Below are 19,571 nucleotides of genomic sequence, written 5' to 3'. Positions count from 1 at the left end.
TATTATAGCTCCGAATGCCTTTTGGAATGGGTCTGTGGACATTTCCATGTGAATATTGAAGTCACCAAAAATATTAATATTATCTGCAATGACTACAAGGTCCGATAGGAATTCAGGGAACTCAGTGAGGAATGCTGTATACAGCCCAGGAGGCCTGTAAACAGTAGCTATAAAAAGTGTTTGAGTAGGCTGCATAGATTTCATGACTAGAAGCTCAAAAGACTAAAACGCAGTAATTATTTTGGGGTATATTTGCTGTCGTAAATGTTACCAGCCCCTCCGGCCTTTGCAAGATGGGCAGGAGATATGGTTACTAGTGTAACCATGAGGAAAGGCCTCATTTAACACTGTAAATTCATCAGGCTTGAGCCATGTTTCAGTCAGGCCAATCGCATCAAGGGTATGATCAGTGATTAGTTCATTGACTATGACTGCCTTGGAAGTGAGGGATCTAACATTAATTAAGTAGTCCTATTTTGAGATGTGAGATATTATCACAATTTCTTTCAATAATGGCAGGAATGGAGGAGGTCTTTATTCCAGGGAGATTGTTAGTTTTGCCCAGCCTAGATCGAGGCACAGACACAGACTCAATGGAGAAAGTTGAGCTGACTTGTTAGTTTTGCCCAGCCTAGATCGAGGCACAGACACAGACTCAATGGAGAAAGTTGAGCTGACTACACTGACTGTGCTAGTGGCAGACTCCACTAAGCTGGCTAACAGCCTGCTGCCTGGCAGTGGTGGAAAAAGTACTCAATTGTCATACTTGAGTAAACGTTGAGATACCTTAATAGAAAAGTGACCCAGTATAAAAGTCATCCACTCAGTAAAATACTACTTGAGTCAAAGTCTAAAAGTATTTGGTTTTAAGTATCAAAAGTAAATTGAATTGCTAAAATGTACAAAAGTAAAAGTTTAAACCATTTCAAATTCCTTACAAGCAAACCAGACGGCACAATTTTATTTGTTTATTTATTGGCGGATAGCCAGGAGCACACTCCAACACTAAGACATAATTTACAAACAAAGCATTTGTGTTTAGTTAGTTCGCCAGATCAGAGGTAGTAGGGATGACCAGGGATGTTCTCTTGATGAGTGGGTGAATTGGACCATTTTCCTGTCAAAATGTAACAAGTACTTTTGGGTGTCAGCGAAAATGAATGGAGTAAAAAGTACATTTTCTTTAGGAATGTAGTTTCGTAAAAGTAAAAGTTGGCAAAAATATAAATAGTAAAGTACAGATACCCCCCAAAAATATTTAAGTTGTACTTGACAGTATTTTTACTTAAGTACTTTACACCACTGCTGCCTGGCCTTTCAACCTATCTCATTGTAGAGCTAGAGGAGTTAGGGCCCTGTCTACGTTGATAGATAAGATGAGAGCACCCCTCCAGCTTGGATGGGGTCCGTCACTCCTCAGCAGGCCAGGCTTGGTCCTGTTTGTGGGGTAGTCCCAGAAAGAGGGACAGTTATCTACAAATTCTATATTTTCGGAGGGACAGAAAACCGTGTTCAACCTGCGTTTGAGTCTGCTGTAGAGCTCATCATTCCCCCTAACTGGGAGGGGGCCAGAGACAATTACTCGATTCCAACACATCTTTCTAGTTAAATTACACGCTGAAGTTATGTTGCGCTTGGTGACCTCTGAATGTTTCGTCCTAACGTCGTTGGTGCCGACGTGGATAACAATATCCCTATATAGTGGCGACACGTAATTCAGAGCACCAGGGCACTCATTGTCTTAATCAAAATTACGGTTTGGCTCTCATCCACTCGTCATTCCCTTATGCCATAGTTTGTCAGTAGAAACCAGATTTGTTTAAGCAAGTCAGACAAAAAACAGCCATGTTTTTAAAAAATGCAGTAAATGAGGCTGAATTAATTGTCTCGCAGCAAGACAAGGCTCCGCTAATAGCCAGGTGTAGCAGTGGTAAGGATTCACTCCATTCTGCTGTTAAGAAAGCTCTGCTGTTGGGACAGCTTTATGTAGGCCCTAACAGTTTGTGGGCACCATTTGTCACCATTATAGTGCAATGAATGTATTGTTTTGTGTTGTGTAGTGGCTTTGCTGGCATGCATAAAAATAAAAAATACATTGTTTGTCCCACCAAGATGAGTGAAAGTCTAAAAGTATTTGGTTTTAAATATACTTAAGTATCAAAAGTAAATGTAATTGCTAAAATATAATTAAGTATCAAAAGTGAAAGTATAAATACTTTCAAATTCTTTATATTAAGCACAATTTTCTTGTTTTTTAAATTTATGGATAGCCAGGGCCACACTCCAACACTCAGACATAATTTCCAATAAGCATTTGTGTTTACTAAGTCCGCCAGATCCGAGGCAGTAGAGATGAGCAGGGATGTTCTCTTGATAAGTGTGTGAATTGGACCATTTTCCTGTCCTGCTAAGCATTCAAAATGTATAAGTACTTTTGGGGTGTCAGGGAAAATGTATCAGGTAAAAAGTACATAATTTTCTTTTGGAATGTATTGAAGTAAAAGTAAAAGTTTTCAAAAATATAAATAGTAAAGTAAAGTACAGATACTCAAAAAAACGACTTACTGTAAGTAGTGCTTTAAAGTATATTTACTTAAGTACTTTACACCACTGGTCTCTATACCATCTACACTCGCCAGTTTTAGTCTCAGCCAGCACCATTTTTAGATTAGCCTTTACGTCAGTAGTCCTGCCCCCTTGTAAACAATGTATGATCGCTGGATTAATTTTGAGGGTAATAGATACGCCAATGACTTGGGTTTTCAATTTGTCAGAGCTAATGGAGATAATGGTGGAAGGCTTCGGCGACTCAGACCCTGTAACGGGTGGAGAGATCTGAGAATGCTCGTTGCTTAATGGGGAGAACTGGTTGAAAGTTTTGGTCGGCTGAATGAGCGACACAAGTTGAACATGCCGACAGCCTTTCTTTCCAGAAGCCTTGAGGAAATAACCTGGCTGCGTGGACCAATGATGCCAATTTAGCAATTTTGTTGCTAAATTTAGCAACTTTTCAGACTACCCTGGCAACTTGTTTTTCAAACAGCACCTAGCAACAAATTTAGCTACTTTTAAAAATGTATTTGGAACTTTTAGCAACTTTTGAAAAGTGACTCAAACGCTATAATGCACACATTTTCCCTCTAAATGACACAAAAACAATTTTCTGTCACACTCAGTCACAACACACGTGCCTGGTTGCAAAAGTGCATTGTGAGTGACGTCAGCAGCAGGCGCTCAGCTCGTGCACAGGCAGCAGCACCAGGCCAGCAGCAATTTCAGAAAATTGCAAATCGTTGTTGGCTGACTGCAGCAGCAGTAGTACGGGTTCGACGAGCCAAACCCAATGACTATAGTTGGCCATTAATGTTTGATCTTGAACAAACTTACAACGTCAATCAACATGTCTCAATCAAAATTGTACAGCCAGAAGTACAGAAAAGAGTGGGAGTCTGTACCTGAACAAATGTCTAATCATATTTTTTGCCGAGCTGGCCAGTCAATTTGAGTAACGTTATTGTGTATTCTACGTAATGACGCAGTTTTACATTATCACACAATGACATCACAACGTCATTTAGCAACTTTTAGCAACAAATCAACCTGCCTCTAGCAATTTACCCTGAAAATTAGTTGGCAACACTGGCGTGGACTGTACGGGAGGATTTATATTACTATCTGTACATACTGGTTGCACAGACGCTTTGTCATCCTTTCCTATGCTTAAATTTCCCTTGCCTAACGATTGCATCTGAAGCTGGACTTGCAACTAGTCTATCCTCTCCATAAGGCGATAGTTTATGGAGCCAGATAGCTGCCAAAAGGTTGAACATATGTATCGTTAGGCTCGTAAGAAAAGTCATGTGTGAAACATGAACGTAAATGTAAACAATTACGGACTAACATTTTAGCCTTGAACAAATATTGTGTTGCAATTCTGACTTAAAATGATACCTTACAGAGTGTTGGCAGTTTCATCTCACCAACAAACAAAAAAAACGTACAACAAACGGCCTGTGAGAAGTGCTACCCAAACAAGCGTAACACAGTATAAAAAAAAACGGAAGTCAGGGAAACTGGAAAGAGGTATCCTGCATGTTTTCAAGTTAAAAGTGTCCATTGTCAATTACTCCTCAGTTGTTTACTTCACATTTAGGTAGCTAATGTCATGGATTTGTTTGCCAGCGCAAGTCTAGATAGCACTAGCTATATTATGCCTACAACAGTGAAGTTTCAGTCTGCTAGGTGTATCTCTACAGCATGGGCATATCTCTAAGTGACGTTGACATCCCCATGCATGCACCTTATCAAAATATGACTAATTCAGTATTGCATCATCCCATTCTCTGGGCTCTGTCTGCAATCATAATCAGTATTATATACCAGGAATAATGAAACATATAATAATAATAGATATTTGGTGAATCGAGTGGCGATTTTAGCATGAAAATGTGGGGCAAAAAAGAAAACACGTGGGACGCATGCCAGCAAAGCCACTACACAACACAACACTAAACAATACATGAATTGCACTATAACGGTGACAAACGGTGCCCACAAACTGTTAGGGCCTACATAAAGCTGTCCCAACAGCAGAGTCCCAACAGCAGTCCCAACATCTTACCACTGCTACACCTGGCTATCAGCGGAGCCTTGACTGGCAGCGAAACAGTTAATTCAGCCTCATTTACTGCCTTTAAAAAAAACATACCTGAAATGGCTGACTTGCTTATGTAACAGTGTAGGTTCCGTCCCTCTCTTCGCCCCAACCTGGGCTCGAACCAGGGACCCTTGCACACATCAACAACTGTCGAAGCATCGTTACCCATCGCGCCACAAAAGCCGCGGCCCTTGCAATGCAAGGGGAACAACCACTTCAGGTCTCAGAGCGAGTGACGTCACTGATTGAAACGCTATTAGCGCGCACAACCGCTAACTAACTAGCCATTTCACATCGGTTACACTTAAACAAATGTGGTTTCTAATGACAATTGAGATGAACAAACTATGGCATAAGGGGACGACAAGCGGATAAGAGGCAATCTGAAATTTCGATGTAGACATTAATGAGCGAGCTAGGACGGATGTAGTCAATATAACTATTTGTTTAGCACTTTTGAAATGTACAGCGACAGAATTCATTACATGTGTCGTTCTTACAGTGTTCTCCCTGTACACCAAGTCAGAACCATAGGATAAATAAAGGGGACATATAAGCAGACAATGAAAGCTCTTACAATATTCAATGATTACATTTCTCTAAAACAGGTTATAGGCTACATGTACACCACCAATCAGAACAGAAGGCAAAATTAAGAGTCGTAAATAGAACAAATTATTAGGGTGAGGCACATTGTCACGACTTCCGCCGAAGTCGGCTCCTCTCCTTGTTCGGGCGGGGTTCGGTGGTCGACATCACCGGCTTTCTAGCCATCGCCGCTCCATTTTTCATGTATCCATTTGTTTTGTCTTGTTCCCTGCACACCTGGTTTTCATTCCCCAATCAATCTATATGTATTTATTCCTCTGATCCCCGTCATGTCTTTGTGTAAGATTGTTTGTGTTACGTGTGTATTTGTTGACACGCCAGACTGGCTTGTTTTTTCCGTGTTATTTTCACGAAGATGTTTATTGTTAAACATAATTATTGTGACTGTTTTGCGCGTTTTGCACTTTTGCCTCAATAAAGTGGCCCTGTCCACAAATCTCTGCTCTCCTGCACCTGACTTCGCTACCAGTACGCACACACCTTGACACACATGGGCTACTATCATCTTACTACACAACATACACTTAGAATTACTTTCTTAGTTACAGTATACATATCTACCTGGCATATTACATAATTTATGTAGCAGCATACAATACATTTTTGGACTCACCTTGTTGTGCTGTGCCCACTTGAACAGGAAGGTTACACGGCGGTCCTTCGTGGGCAAATTTTGTCATAAAAGTCTGGCATTCTCTGGATTTATGGTGCTTTCAAAACGACTGGGAACTCTGAAAAAAAACAAGGTCTTCAGGTCATAGCTCTAGAAAGAGGTCCGGATTTACAATTCCGAGTTGGATGACCGTTCAAAACGTATTTTCCCAGTCGGAGCTGGTTTATTCCCGACTTCTCAGTTGTCTTGAACTCACTGAAGTCAAGTTTTCGCAGTGCCGAGTTGTTTTATGTCCAATGGCCGATGAGCCCTGATAAGCATTATCTATAATTTCTCTTCATCATTTATCTTCATATGACAAAGATTAAAAAGGATTTGCCAGTAGATTGTCGATTTGATTCATAATGATGACTGCTAGCAAAGATTTTGAAAGTACGATGTTGACATGATCAGTCCAATCAAAGCTACTGTACATATAACATGATTTGACGTAATTTTATCTGTGGCCAATGACCTTGAGCCTTCTTGGATGGGAACTTCTAATGTAACAGCACACAAGGGGCTAGAATTTACCCTTAGGGAAAAGTCTACCCTTAGACTTGGCCGTGACGTAGTCTCCCCATGAGTGACAGAACACTTAGCCAATCACGGCACAACGCTCCGTATTTTGTGCTGGCTTGCCTGGTCCACCACCACAGAAAGCACTGAGCTAGGCTGAAACACCTGCATTTTGGAGCTGCCTTACTCAAGAAAACAAAAAAGAGACCATGTTTGTATGCAGCTTTATTAACTCAATGATATATATATATTTTTTTTAATGTTGTTTGCAACCTGATATGTCATACGAATTATTGCCAAAATAACATGCAAAACAGGCAGGCCCCCCCAAAAAATTGGCAAAAAATGTGTGGCTCTAAACAATAATTTGCCCTGAATGATGGATCGCCACTGGGTGGATCTATTAATTGAATCCACTGGAGTCTTTGCCACTCAAAATATTTTTTATATCACTCAAAACCTTGCCAAAGCATATTCTGTACGAGGGGTTCATATGAATTTTAAATCATTTGACATGATTTATATGAAAAGGGTCATGAACATATGGACTTTGAAATGAACAAGGGAGAGGTTAAACATAGGCTAAATCTAGCATTAGCTTTTCCCACACTTCACATTTACTATGTTGCAGTGGTCTTACAGTGGGGCAAAAAATTATTTTGTCAGCCACCAATTGTGCAAGTTCTCCCACTTAAAAAGATGAGAGAGGCCTGTAATTTTCATCATAGGTACACTTCAACTATGACAGACAAAATGAAAAAATAAAAATCCAGAAAATCACATTGTAGGATTTTTTATGAATTTATTTGCAAATTATGGTGGAAAATAAGTATTTGGTCAATAACAAAAGTTTATCTCAATACTTTGTTATATACCCTTTGTTGGCAATGACACAGGTCAAACATTTTCTTTAAGTCTTCACAAGATTTTCACACACTGTTGCTGGTATTTTGGCCCATTCCTCCATGCAGATCTCCTCTAGAGCAGTGATGTTTTGGGGCTGTCGCTGGGCAACACGGACTTTCAACTCCCTCCAAAGATTTTCTATGGGGTTGAGATCTGGAGACTGGCTATGCCACTCCAGGACCTTGAAATGCTTCTTACGAAGCCACTCCTTCGTTGCCCGGGCGGTGTGTTTGGGATCATTGTCATGCTGAAAGACCCAGCCACGTTTCATCTTCAATGCCCTTGCTGATGGAAGGAGGTTTTCACTCAAAATCTCACGATACATGGCCCCATTCATTCTTTCCTTTACACGGATGTTTCCACCCCCATGCTTCACAGTAGGTATGGTGTTCTTTGGATGCAACTCAGCATTCTTTGTCCTCCAAACACGACGAGTTGAGTTTTTACCAAAAAGTTATATTTTGGTTTCATCTGACCATATGACATTCTCCCAATCCTCTTCTGGATCATCCAAATGCTCTCTAGCAAACTTCAGACGGGCCTGGACATGTACTGGCTTAAGCAGGGGGACACGTCTGGCACTGCAGGATTTGAGTCCCTGGCGGCGTAGTGTGTTACTGATGGTAGGCTTTGCTACTTTGGTCCCAGCTCTCTGCAGGTCATTCACTAGGTCCCCCCGTGTGGTTCTGGGATTTTTGCTCACCGTTCTTGTGATCATTTTGACCCCACGGGGTGAGATCTTGCGTGGAGCCCCAGATCGAGGGAGATTATCAGTGGTCTTGTATGTCTTCCATTTCCTAATTGCTCCCACAGTTGATTTCTTCAAACCAAGCTGCTTACCTATTGCAGATTCAGTTTTCCCAGCCTGGTGCAGGTCTACAATTTTGTTTCTGGTGTCCTTTGACAGCTCTTTGGTCTTGGCCATAGTGGAGTTTGGAGTGCGACTGTTTGAGGTTGTGGACAGGTGTCTTTTATACTGATAACAAGTTCAAACAGTTGCTATTAATACAGGTAACGAGTGGAGGACAGAGGAGCCTCTTAAAGAAGAAGTTACAGGTCTGTGAGAGCCAGAAATCTTGTTTGTTTGTAGGTGACCAAATACTTATTTTCCACCATAATTTGCAAATAAATTCATTAAAAATCCTACAATGTGATTTTCTGGATTTTTTTTCCTAATTTTGTCTGTCATAGCTGACGTGTACCTATGATGAAAATTACAGGCCTCTCTCATCTTTTTAAGTGGGAGAACTTGCACAATTGGTGGCTGACTAAATACTTTTTTGCCCCACTGTATGTAGTCTCCGTATAGGCCATTCCCTCCATCGTGACACTGCTGCCCAGTTGAAGAGCTTGGGATGTCCATGCAACACCATAGTACCATGCACCTTCAGAAGAGCACCCCTCAGCCTCAGAAGATGCCCTTCTGGAGGCATGCAGTCATAGTCATTATACCCCAATGTAGGCCTATTTGCCTACTAGCCAAATAAAGTGCAGAGCATGCATGATGCATGCAACTCGTCATTCCAACATATTTGAACATTTAATTCATCCTTCATTCAGTTCAGTCTGAGTTGCAATAGGAAATAAATCAAGAGAATAGAACAGTCTTATGCATTTGTTTATTGAAATGTATTTAAATTCTCCAAAGTTCTTTTGCCTATCACTTTAATAATTCAATGTTTAATTTAGGCCTATCCAAATAAAAAAATAAGCCTTCAACTTATAGGCATTGCAATTTAGGAATTTAGGCTATCATTTTGGGTACTGGTGTCTTGCGGAATAATTTTAGAACTCTATTTGTGTTTTATAACTGTGTTTATTATAGGGCTAGCCATAAAAAGAGACCCTAGCTCACAGGTCTCTAAATATAGCCTCTAAATACATTTTAAACAAAATAGTTGAAGAAGCATGTGCAGTGGCTGATAAGGAAAACAGATCTGGCAATAAGAATAGGCTATAGGTAGTCTTGACCATTGGGACCCCTTGACTATTTCGCTCAGGACAGGTTATAGGCAAGACTTAATCAATATTTTGTTTTGTCACATTTATTGATATGGATATAGCCTCTGCGTGATGACGTTGTGCAACGCAAATTGCTATAACAAGTCTATAGTGGAATTCACTAATGCAGCAGTCAAAATGACTAATATTAGGCCTACAGTCCAAACTCCCAAAAACTGGAGAAAGTGTGATTCATTAGGTTACATGAACACCACAATAGCCCCACGCATCTATAAAAATAGATTATGCAATTATATGGCCATTAAATAACACACAACAGCATGACATATTTAGATAGAGGAATAGGCCTAGCCTAAATAATATTTACTTCCTACTTTGCAGCTCAGGCGGTTATTCTAGACAAGGCTCTTCTGTGTCTTTATCATTCTCAGGCCCAAGCCTATACGACATAATCTACTGGTATAACGTCGTTATTGAATGCAGTTCTAAAACAAGCTCAATACTTTTATTTTGGAAATGAAACCGGTAGCTGCAAAGAAACTAACGTCTGGGCTAGAGTTGCTTCATTGACGAGCTAAGTTCGACAAGCTAAATTCAGTTCATGTCCTTTGCAGATGCCACATTACTAACAAAAGTTTGTACGCATAAAAAAATGTCTGTAACCGAATAAAGGGAGACGTAAAGTAAAAACCGAACGTGTAAATGTTAATTCATAGTCGTAACAAAGGGATTGCACGTTTAGTGATCGATTTGAACGTTTACGTTTAATGTTTCACGCATGGCTTTTCTTACGATCCTAACAATTTACGTATGGATTGTCTTACGATCCTAACAATACAACCTTTTGGCAGGGAACTGCCTCCATAATAGTTCTCCTGCATATTATGAGTACAGTGACTGCAATTTGATGGCATCGCCATCATGTTACTACTTAGCTTTTTCAGCTGGTGGAACTCCTATAGAACCATGTCCAGTTAAAGCGTCCAGTGTGAAAAAATGTAATCAACATTCTGTCATTCGTTGGAGGTTATCTATCAAGCTTAGCAACTTTGTTCATTTGACTTTTGTTTGACTGCCGTTACAAAAGTTTGTATGTTTCGACAACGATATAGCCTACTCGGGGTGCGCTCTGTGCGTCCTGAGCGCGCTTCTGTGTCGAGATATCCAAGCCTACTGCTGAAATGTGCTGAATTAATTGAGGAACATGATAACGCTCAGAATTTATTAACAAACTGGTTCGCAATTCACAACAATGTCATTGACGATCAAAGTTACTCTATCATTACTAAATATCAGTTTCACTAGTACCGCAGCCAAGCCGGCAATATGGGGCAGCAACAATCTTTTGGGGTGAGAACCCTGGCGTAGGGACCTTGGTTTAAATGCTTTAAATGGACATTTCTGATTTTTGTAGTATTTCTCGGGATAAATATGAATTATTCCCAGTATTGAAACTTGGTAGATTTTCTGGAAAATATTAATCCCTACTCTGCATTTGAGTTACTACAGTAGAGTGTTGGACACTGCCTTGTGAACGACAACAGAGCCTTGGCATTGTTGAGTCTGTCCTAATTAAAACAGAGGAACCAGAAGAGTACGAGAAGGTCGTTCCCGGTCCTCGCGTTTAGGACATGCAGGTCAAAGATCAAATATGAGTCCATGTGAGGCAGCCTGGGTACCAGTCTGTTTAGCTAACACTCCACTCCTTGTACTCTTTGTCATTGCGAAACATCTTTGACATATGACACGGTACACAGGCTGAATAAAAGACAAGTGCCCAACCCATTTTTCTGAATATCTAAACCTATATATACAACAAGGGGTTGGCCTTAAAAATGTTGAGCTGTAGCCTACTGCCTATCCAGGTAATATGGAGGTATATTCATGCTAAACATAGTCATAAGGGTAGCCTATCAGAAGGGAATTCCCTGACATGTATTTCCTGGTTTCTTCCTAAAGGTTACTTCCCTGTCACGGGATACTGACTGGAATGGGATTCTGAAGAATTTACATGTATTATTAGACTCTGGATTTGGATCTGTGCCTAAATTTGAAGTAGCTACATGGATAGTATAAATTCCTTTGTATAGGCTATTTTATTCCTATCATCACAAATTACAAGCAGTCTGACAAGCAGTCAGAGAAACTGAAATGGGATTGTTGGTGCTGACATCTTCAGGACAGGAATACCGGTTTACTTAACGGAGGAATAAACACACATGTTCATCATTGGTGTTTTAACCAGAACGGGGGAAAATGCACTTTATTTATTTTCGCACATGCGCAGTCATACATCTCTCATAGGGCATGACTGTACCAGTGTAAGAACACAACTCAACAACATATTAGTCCACATGCCAACACCCCCACTTGCTCTTATACTGTACAAGTCGTATTCAACCTAACTTTATCAACACATTTAGCTTACAGTTATTCATCTCACAAATGTCAGTTTATATTCCAAACATGTAACCCAAGAATTTTTCATTTTTGAACTTCGTTACAGGTTTAGTCAAAACATCTGCAGCCATGTCTGCCATTGGACAATATTCAATACTTATTTTATCATCACTGAGTGCAGATCGAATGAAATGATATCTGATGTCGACATGTTTACATCTCTGACGACATACTGGGTTCTGTGTAAAACCATTTTCACTAAGGTGATCATGCAACATTTTGTTCCAGTTCCTTCCTGACTGTTTCAGGCCGTACAGTGACTTGTTCAGTTTGCAGACTAGTTGCTCACCTGTATCTGACCTGACTTCAAAACCCTCTGGTTGCTCCATGTACACTTCACAGTCAATAGGAGCATGTAGATATGCTGTTTTGACATCCATCTGATGTAACTCGAAGTCATACTGAGCTGCATCAAACCGCGTACTGATGTCATATTTGCAGTTGGAGAAAAAGTCTCCTTATAGTCTATTCCTGCCACTTGACTATACCCCTTTGCAACATATCTTGCCTTGTATGTCTCAGTCTCATCTGAATTGTTTTTGACCGCATAGACCCACCTGCCCCCCACTGCATTTTTACCCTCTGGCAGTGTGGTTAATGTGAATGTATCATTTTCCCTAAGGGAATCCATCTCCTCCTTCATAGCAGTAGCCCAAATCTCTGATTTTGGTGAAATCATTGCTTCTTTGAAGGTTTGTGGTGCATTGCACATTACTCTGTAGCAGTAGTCAACACTAGGTGGTATCTGGTCATCACATTTCACTTTACACTCATAGTCTTTTAAGTACTGGGGTTTATTCCTCGCACTGTCTGGATAACGTGGACTCTGACCATCTGAAGTCTCAATTTGCACATCTTATGTCTCTTCTGAGTTTTGATCTGCCATCTTGGCTTTCGGCATGGGGTTTTCAAATCTCTCTCCATGAAGATCATCACTGATTTCCAAATCTGTCTGAGTTTGGTGTTCGACTACACCTTTTGTAACACACTTGACTAATCTGTTTTTAAGAACTTTCCCAGTGTCTGGGTAGTAGACTAGGTATGCTGGACTATTTTTATCATACCCGACAAAAATACCCTTTTCACATCTTGAGTCTAACTTTTTCTTGTTCTGTCTATATGCATAGCAAACAGATCCAAATTCTTTCATCTTTGGAAGATCAGGCTTTCTCCCAGTAAACATGTAGTGTGGAGTCTGTCCTACACGCTTATTGTAACACCTATTGCGAATTACTGCAGCAGTCATTACAGCATATGTCCACAAGTTCTTTGGTAGGTTGCTTTCAAGTAGCATGCATCTTGCCATTTCGAACAGTGTTCTCCAATTTCTCTCAGCGGTCCCATTTTGATGGGGTGAGTAAGGGGCTGAAGTTTCATGTCTTATGGCGTTCTTACTGAGCAGTGACTGGAACTCTTTGGCTGTGAACTCTGTGCCATTATCTGACCTGACACACTTTATTTTCCCATAAGGGGCCACATCAGCAATAAACTTCTCAGTAGCTTTTACAGTATCACTCTTTGCTTTTAGGAAATACACAAAAACTGCCCCTGAATAATCATCCGTAAATGCTAGAGTATATCTGAACCCATCTTTCGCCTCTGGTTCAATAGGGCCAGCCAAATCAGTGTGCACAAGCTCAAGAGACGCTTTTGCCTTTTCATCAGGCTCTCTGTTTCTGCTCTGAACAAATTTTCCCTGAGTGCAGATTTCACAGTTGAGGGTAGATTTGTCAATCTTACCTGTGATTTTCATTCCCTCTGTCACATTTTCTAACTTTGACACATCCTCAAAATTACAGTGGCCAAGAATTTTGTGCCATGTGTGAATATCATAGCACCCATAACATCCATCATCATTTTCATCACTTACAGTGTTAAGATAGTAAAGTCTATCGTACTCCTCGATGTCAAAAGTGGTACCGTTCTTGTGGATGAGCTTGTTACACCCCTGTCCAAAGTTGACTGAAGCTCCATTGGCTGTCGCTGCTTTAACAGAGAAAATGTCCTGTGGAAACGACGGCACGTACAGCGCCTTCGTCAGCGTTGTTTTTACCCGACGACCCGTGTTGTCTCTCAGGTAAACTTCCGCTGCACCTCTCCGCGACACCATTCGTTCTTGTTCCGTCAGCCAGCTCCACGGAATGTTTTTCCGGTTTGAAAGTCTCGTCAAACTCCTTAAACTTCCCGATGTCCGTGACTATATGTGACGTTGCTCCCGTATCAACCATCAGCCCTTTCTGTTTCAGTCCACTAACCTGACAGTCACTTATTCTGAATGCAAATGTGTGGCATTCAGCATCTGTTGCTTGTTTCACATTGTCTCTTTTTTTTTGTCTGCAATTTGCGTCAGTATGAGTGGAGCTCTTGCAAAAACTACACTACTGTCTCCGTTCTTTGCGCTCTCCAGTAACGGTACATTCCCGGGCCTTGTGCCCTTTCTGGCCACAGTTGAAGCAGGTTATCTCGGTCGTTTATCTCTCCCTCTTGGCCAGCTAACTTTAATGTTACTTGCCTTCATCATGTTGTCGTCAGTGGAAATGGCGCTTACCTTCTCGGTGCTTTCATAGCTCCTCAACTTGGTTTTGAACTTGCCAAAAGTTGTCGGCTCGTCACTCTGCGTTATGTGGATGGCAAACGGCTTAAATGATTCGGGCAAACCTTACAGAATCATTGCAATCAACAGCCCGTCACTTAAAGTCTCTTCAGCATTTCTCAGTGCTGTAATAGCCGTCTCAGCACAAATGATATAGTCCGTAACACTTTCGTCAGCGGCTTTCTGAAGAGAAGTTAGTTCAGTGTAGAGGCTAATCACACGTGGCTTCCCTTTACCTGCATAATGTTCCCTCAATATCTTCAACGCTTTTCTCCCATCATCTGCTGCTTCTCTCATTATCAGGGAAAGACTTTTATCATCCAAAACCTGTATCAATTCGGCGTAGGCTTCTTCATTTTTCTCTCTGTTTTCTTCATCTTCATCCACGCTTGATATGGCGGCCTTTAGCCCAAGCAAACGCAAGTGCCCCAAAAACTTTGTCTCCCATAACTCGTAGTTTTTTTCATCTCCGTCGAAATATAATCTATTCCATCGGCTTCCATGTTCCCTCCTGGGCCCATAACCTGTTGGTGCTGACATCTTCAGGACAGGAATACCGGTTTACTTAACGGAGAAATAAACACACATGTTCATCATTGGTGTTTTAACCAGAACGGGGGAAAATGCACTTTATTTATTTTCGTACATGCGCAGTCATACATCTCTCATAGGGCATGACTGTACCAGTGTAAGAACACATCTCAACAACATATTAGTCCACATGCCAACAGGGATTAAATGAAAATAACTCTCAAAACATTTTGGGACTGTATCAACAGTGGACTACTGAAAATAAAATATAGAGTGGAACTTTCTTTTAACAATTTAAGATGGATCATGTCACTTCATTTTCTTTAGATTATTCATGTAGGCCTAGGGGACAATCAGAGACAAGGAACAATAATCAACATTTAAGAATAACAAAGAGATAATACTGAAGTCTTAATTAGCTGGTAAAGTAGCTAGCTAGCTATCTAGCTAACTTTACATAATGTATAGCCAGCTAGCTAAGTTAATGAAATATCACCAGCTACCTAACTTTATATTAGCCAGCTATCGTGATGTATTTATGATTGTAAAAAAAAAATGCATTTGTAGGTAGCTAGCTAACAGCCATGGAGGAGGGTGAAAGGATACCTTTAGCAGCCCCAACTGTCAAAGAGAGAGAGTAGGCTATTCTGTATAGGGCAGGTACTTTCATGTAGTTCCAGTCCCTAGAAGTGAAGACAGCGATAAGAGTAACATAATATTCAGTGCTGTCTAATTTGAGTATTTGGAAGTCTGTTTCTTGTGATGTTTTTTGTCCACAGATACAGAGAGCTGTGGAAGCCTGTCTGCAGTTGAAGAGGTCCCAATGAAGAGCAGTGGTTCACAGTCCTGTTCTTGGGGACTCAAAGGAGTGCATTTTTGTTTTTGCCTTAGCACTACACAGGTGATTCAAATGATCAACTCATCAAGCTTCAAATGGTATTTATGTATTCATTTTTGATGCTATCCTTGATATTGTCATGACTTGACTTTAACATTAATCTGAAGGCTGTTATTTATCTAATCAACTAACTATATTTAATTGTTACTCGATAAAATGAATCATGTAAAAATTAACTCATTAGGATCTGGGGCACCAGGAGAGCGGTTCTTTAAAGAGTTACCATCTCCCGAATTAAACTAAAGGTCTTTACCTATCATATCTATAAACAGTAAATGTATTAATCATAACCTCGTATCATATCATCCTTCTGAACAGTCGTAACCTCCTTGCATCTGCAAAAACCAGAGCCTTACTTATGATTCAGTACTACACAAGTTGGTTTAATTATTTATTTACTAGCTAATTAAATGGTACCACAGAATAAACATACACACTTAATACGTTAAAAACAGGTCCCTAGCGGACTGACAACAATATGGCTGCTCTTTTACAAAAGACATATACCAGAGCTTAGGGCTGAATCTAGGCACTGTGTTGCATCATGCATAAGACCAGCCCTTAGCCATGGTTTATTGACCATATACCACACATCATCGGGCCTCATTGCTTAATTTATATACATCACTATCTGCTGTCTGAGAGAACAGTCATAGCAGACAAAAAGTTGCCAATCATCATAATATATCCAGTAGGTTATGGAACCTTGTAAAAAAGAGGCAGTTTAGTTGATTGAGGGTGTTTTATTCTGTGCAGATTCACCACAATAAAAAAAAATCCCTCAGTTAGTAGGCTATTCTGAGGAAAATATTATGAGGCAAACTGTATCTAATATTCCACACAGTATATTGGCTATTGCTTTTCAATCTCCTTATTGCACTGCGCATTTTATTAAAGCCTAAATAGAATGCATTTTCTGCATGTCACTAATGAACACCATCGCCATTTTGGCTCCAGAGAGCGGCTCGAGCGTGTGAAGTCCATTGAAGAGAGAGTTTTCAGCGCCCTCTAACGGTCTCTCTCATAGAGCTCAAATGTCGACGGAGGGTGGTGCTGATGCTAGAAGGATACAGAAAGCGTCGACATAGAGGGATGTGAAAATCTAAACCTGACCAGGATCACGTTTATTGCCGCAGTCTCTGTGGCGCAATGGAATAGCGCGCTGGACTTCTAATCCAGAGGCTCCGGGTTCGAGTCCCGGCAGAGATGTGCAACTCTTGATGCTTCACGGCAGACCTGCGAGATTTTTATTACAGAAAATGAATACTGTCCCATAATAAACTGCAGCCACCATTTCATTCAATGCATCCTTCTAAGAAGTATTCTAAATATATGGCTGCACTTCACGACATCTCTATACACCATAACTTAAAAAAAATATCATATATACTAATAATGATAAAAATGTATCATCTGGCGTTTAATTAATATCAAATAAACACTTATTTTCATATTTTTATGCTTCGTTTTATTTGTTCTTTACGTATGTCCGACCACTTATTTAGCATTACAATATCAAAGGAAATTCTTGCTAGGCCTATATTATAATATATATATATATTTTAAATCCCATGCTACTATTGACAGATTTATTTAACCGCACAAACAATCCATCCCTAGCCTATATATTTTTTTTCCTGAAGTAGATCATCTCTGAGTAATCGTAGAAAATGAACCACTTATTTAGGAAAAATATATCAATGCCAGTCTACTGAATAAGCTATACTTGCAATAACGGACCAAACAAGGTAACACTGTAAAGATGACAATGCCTGGAATCCTAATTATAGCGGTAAATGTTTCAGTGAACAAATTATTGTAGCTGAATTTGTTGTTTTTATGAGGTGCATCCGTGTGAAGGTATTTTAATAGTTGTTCCAGTTGTTTGGGGAGTAGTTCAGGAGTCAGTGCGCCTGAGGGCGCTCCAACACTGGTCTATACTTTAAAGCAAAGCGAGGGGTGGGAACAGGAGTGCAATAGCCTGATAGACCACTATACAGACTCAGCGGTGAACGGTGAACTCCACATCTGTATAGCCTTCATCACTAAATTGAGGGAAAGGAAGCAACATATGCAGTCACTTTTGGGCAGAACTTGGTTGTATCACGCATAATGATTGCAGAATGATTTGCTTTACAGTATGATTCAACTAGCCAAGTCCATAATCATGACACGTCATTGGATCTATAACCTATTGCTCCATCTCTCTTACAAATACAAATACAGAGATAATGATGATTCAAAAATCCGACAAAACATTTTAGTTGTTTTCTGGTGACAAAGAAATGCGCATCTAATAGCGGTAACATCTAACGCGAGATTCAGACTAAAAAGAGGAGGGGGGGTGCTGTGGCGCTGACGTGAGAGAGAGAGAGAGAGAGAGAGAGAGGAATGCGTCGCTAATGAGTAAACGGACCATCGCCCGAGCACGAAAGAGCGGACAACGGAAAGGAGGAAAAACTGAGAAATGTTGTAAACCGCAAAAAAAAAGAGCAGAAAGGGGAGGTGGAGAACGACGAAAATCGTCACATACATTAATTGGAAGGATTACAATTACCCTATACTGGTGAATGGAATCCAACTAGGATTTTTAATGCTGTCCTCACGGAGAATTGAGCTAACGGACTTACTGGTCTTCTGAACCATGCAGAGGCTTTTGCTCCTGAGTTTGGCGTTGAGTTTTCACCGTGGTAAGATTAGGGTTTTCCCTGTTACCTTCCCTAATCAATGACACACTGTTTCATGTTGTCGAACAATACCGAGGCTTTCAAACTTGATGAGGGCAAAAGTTATTCTAGTTTCGCTTCAGATGTGTGTGCGTGTGTGTGTGAGAGAGAGAGAGAGAGGTAGATGCTCAATTGTTCAGAGTGTATGGCGATGAGTTTGTCATTACATGCGCCGCAGTGTGTGGTAGGCTATTTCATAGGGTGCGTGTGTCTAACATGATCATGGCCCTGATTGGTGCAAGAACCTAGTATCCACAATATGACCTTAGTCCTGTGCATTCGGTAGCCTATAGCCTTTTATTCAAATAGGATGTTAGACAGAAAGGACGTGATTTGAATGACAGTGCACGTCTAAAGTGATTGACCAAATGTGCTCGATATTGGAATGTGGGAACGGCTTGCTTCAATCATTCAAACGTTGCTTGCCATATTTTATTGGTGCCCTGATATGTATAGCCTAATAACACGCACGCACACATACATACCACGGACACTGGAGACGAGGTATGGCCAACATAGCTTCAACTATAATACCCCTAATGTCGTCTAGATATCATATCTGAGTAATGACAGGTAGGCGATAATAGCTATTGTTATAACGTAGTTGCTAGGAGACAATTGCTCAAGGGTAAAGTGATTTCTCAGGCTACCTGTTAGATTACATCTTCCTCGTGCTCACGCGCACGGCACAAGGCAACCCTCCCTTTTCATTGTCTACCTTGTGCGTGTGACAGTAAGAGAGTGTGTGTGCTGTGGATGTGCAGGCGCGCGCAGGTACTGACCATCCGACCACTTTATCATATTGTAGGTAGGGGGTGTGTTTGAAAGGTCTATAGGATGATGTCATCCGCGTGTCTCTTTTTAGATCGCTATAGGCCAGAGCTACTCCTTTGTCCTTCTCTCAACATCCATACACAATATTAGGCTACTAGTTATTAACTACATACTCAGTGTTAGTGTTGTATGACTTTTTCGCTGCCTAATCCTGTATAACAACTCACAAATGACCTATGTTGTGGCTGCTATAAACAGTATTCCTTATGAATAGTCATTACACA

The 19,571-nt window shown here is 40.6% G+C and overlaps 1 protein-coding gene and 1 non-coding gene across 2 annotated transcripts in view; both read left to right on the top strand.

The window, feature by feature from the left end:
- Positions 1-16,922: 16,922 nt before the first annotated feature.
- Positions 16,923-16,996, top strand: trnar-ucu (transfer RNA arginine (anticodon UCU)). Its single transcript has one exon. It is a non-coding gene; the product is annotated as a tRNA-Arg (tRNA).
- Positions 16,997-18,072: 1,076 nt separating this feature from the next.
- The window catches only part of LOC115194305 (kin of IRRE-like protein 1), a 31,391-nt gene continuing 29,892 nt past the window's right edge, over positions 18,073-19,571 (top strand). Inside the window, exon 1 of the mRNA XM_029753924.1 lies at positions 18,073-18,477. Within this exon, the coding sequence (XP_029609784.1) occupies positions 18,432-18,477 (46 nt within the window). The 5' untranslated portion in view covers positions 18,073-18,431. The remainder of the gene's footprint in view (positions 18,478-19,571) is intronic.

The sequence above is a fragment of the Salmo trutta genome, chromosome 5 (genome assembly GCF_901001165.1).
Source record: "Salmo trutta chromosome 5, fSalTru1.1, whole genome shotgun sequence".
Classification (NCBI taxonomy): Eukaryota; Metazoa; Chordata; class Actinopteri; order Salmoniformes; family Salmonidae; genus Salmo; species Salmo trutta.
Note: the sequence above shows the minus strand (reverse complement) of the source record. Positions and strands in the feature narration are given on the sequence as shown.